This window comes from Camelina sativa, chromosome 19 (assembly GCF_000633955.1).
Source record: "Camelina sativa cultivar DH55 chromosome 19, Cs, whole genome shotgun sequence".
NCBI lineage: Eukaryota > Viridiplantae > Streptophyta > Magnoliopsida > Brassicales > Brassicaceae > Camelina > Camelina sativa.
The window spans coordinates 19,265,509-19,267,591 of record NC_025703.1 but is presented as its reverse complement, the minus strand read 5'-3'; the positions used below and the strand labels follow the sequence as shown (position 1 = coordinate 19,267,591).

Genomic DNA, 2,083 nt, shown 5'->3' with positions numbered 1-2,083 from the left:
TTTTTTTACCAAATTAGGAAAGCCTCTCTATAAATTAATAATTATTAATTTATAGAAAAATGAAAATCTCTATAAATTAATAAATTTTCATGATTCTAATTTTATTAATTTATAGAAGTTTGACTGTAAATTCATATGTAATAGTTCCGATAAATCTAGTGTTTAAAAAAAAATAAAAAGAAAATGTAAAGGGCAAATAAATATTTCTCCTCGATTAAGACAAAAACCCCAAAAATCAGAAACCAAAAAGAAAAAAAAAAAAAGTTAAAAGGATAACACAAAACCCCCCTTTCGTCTTCCCCAAATTCACACTACCACACAGACAAAATCACACCGAAAATGGCGGTTTCTTCCGGAACATTCTCCATCTTCCTCTGCATCAAAACGCCATCGCTCCGCAACGCATCGACTCCTCATTCTTCTCTCAGGCTCGCCTCTCACCCGGCGGCTAAGCTACGCTTGGTACGAGCAGTAACATCTGCGACTGAGTCTTCCGAGCCAACCGCAACCAATAAGAGAGTGCCACGCGGTATCATGAAGCCTCGACCAGTGACCCCTGAGATGCAAGACATCGTCGGTCTTCCTGAAATCCCTCGCACACAAGCTCTCAAACGCATTTGGGCTTACATCAAAGAACACGACCTTCAAGTAAATCAAATCTAGTTTCTCTCTTTACAACATTCTGGTTTGGTCTTTCTTAGGGTTATGTCTTGATTTCTTCAATCTGGCTGTTTGCTGTTTTAAAAGGGTCAAATTTTAGGGTTTCTGGTAGGAAAATTGGATAAGGGTTGTCTTCTTATTACTTAAAGCTGAGAACTTTGTTTCTGTGCATAGTTGCAATCTAGAGCTTGTCTATTAACTAATGAAGGTAGTTTGAATGTCTTGTAAAATTTGCTTATTGGGAGTGAAGATTGTTATATAGTAGTTGATATTAGTGACCAATTGCTTCATATGATTTTTGTGGTAGATGTGTATAAGCAGTTTTGATTCTTTGATTGAGTCTGACTTGAACATGTTTGGCAATGTGTGTCCTTTGAGGTGACAGATATGTTTCTCAGCCTCTCTGTTCATGAGCCTTTTTCTCTAGTACTAGATAAATGTCTAGATTGGCATTCTCAAGATGGAACTCTTTCAGCTCTTGAAATGCTTCTCTATTGTATTTCAATTTTTTAAGATGCAACTTTTGGTATTTTTGCTGTTTGGTTTAGGTTCTCTTTCAGCTCTTGAAATTCTTGTTCTATTGTGTTTCAAGTGCTGAAGATGTTGTTTCTCTGTAGCTTTTATAGTCTATAAGCAACCAAGTAGCCAAAACTTATTGTGTTACTTTCTCTTAGAAAGCTCTTGCTTATTTTTCTCTTTTGCTATGTACAATGATGTTTTACTGATTGACTAATTTGTTCTTCAGGACCCACAAAACAAGAGAGAAATACTATGTGACGAGAAGCTGAAGAAGATATTCGAAGGCAAAGATCGGGTTGGGTTCCTCGAGATTGCAAAGCTCATTGGTCCTCACTTCCTCTGATGGAATGATAGCCAGAAGTTGGAGAAGACTTTAGATTAAGATTAGTAAGTTAGGGTTTTTGCAAACAGAGTACTTGAGAAGGTTTACTTGTCTTTTTTTTTTGTTTTTTTTGTGTGGCTTCAATGGATGTTATGTACTTATGTAGACCTTGCTTCCTAATGTTGTCTGCGTTCTCGTTTCCATTTAAGATTCGATGTCTTGGTTTTTTTTGTGGCTTCAGTGGATGTTATGTAGACTATTAACTGCGTGGTATAAAACAAAATACCTGTAAAAACCTGCAGAAATTAACAGAGTCAAATAATAACTTTCATCAATCTCAAATTTAATAAATTTATGTATATATATCTGCTTTCCTCAGCTCATCTTCTGCTTCTTCCACATCTACAACATGCTTGTTGTTTTTTTTTTGCATCATGTTCTGTAAATGGTTTATATGATTTGATATATTGCAATTGAAAGCATGTTTAACCGCACTCTTTTTAGATGGACAGGCATGTTCTATAAATTACCGATTTGCTTTTGCATCATGTTCTGTCAGTTAGAGATCAAATTACCACTTAC

At 35.5% G+C, this 2,083-nt stretch overlaps 1 protein-coding gene across 1 annotated transcript; it reads left to right on the top strand.

Annotated features, from left to right (window-relative positions):
• LOC104766691 (upstream activation factor subunit spp27-like) lies at nucleotides 243-1,728 on the top strand. Its single transcript, XM_010490629.1, has 2 exons — nucleotides 243-648; nucleotides 1,406-1,728. The coding sequence occupies exons 1-2, from the start codon at nucleotides 340-342 to the stop codon at nucleotides 1,520-1,522; spliced, it is 426 nt and encodes a 141-aa protein (XP_010488931.1). The 5' UTR covers nucleotides 243-339; the 3' UTR covers nucleotides 1,523-1,728.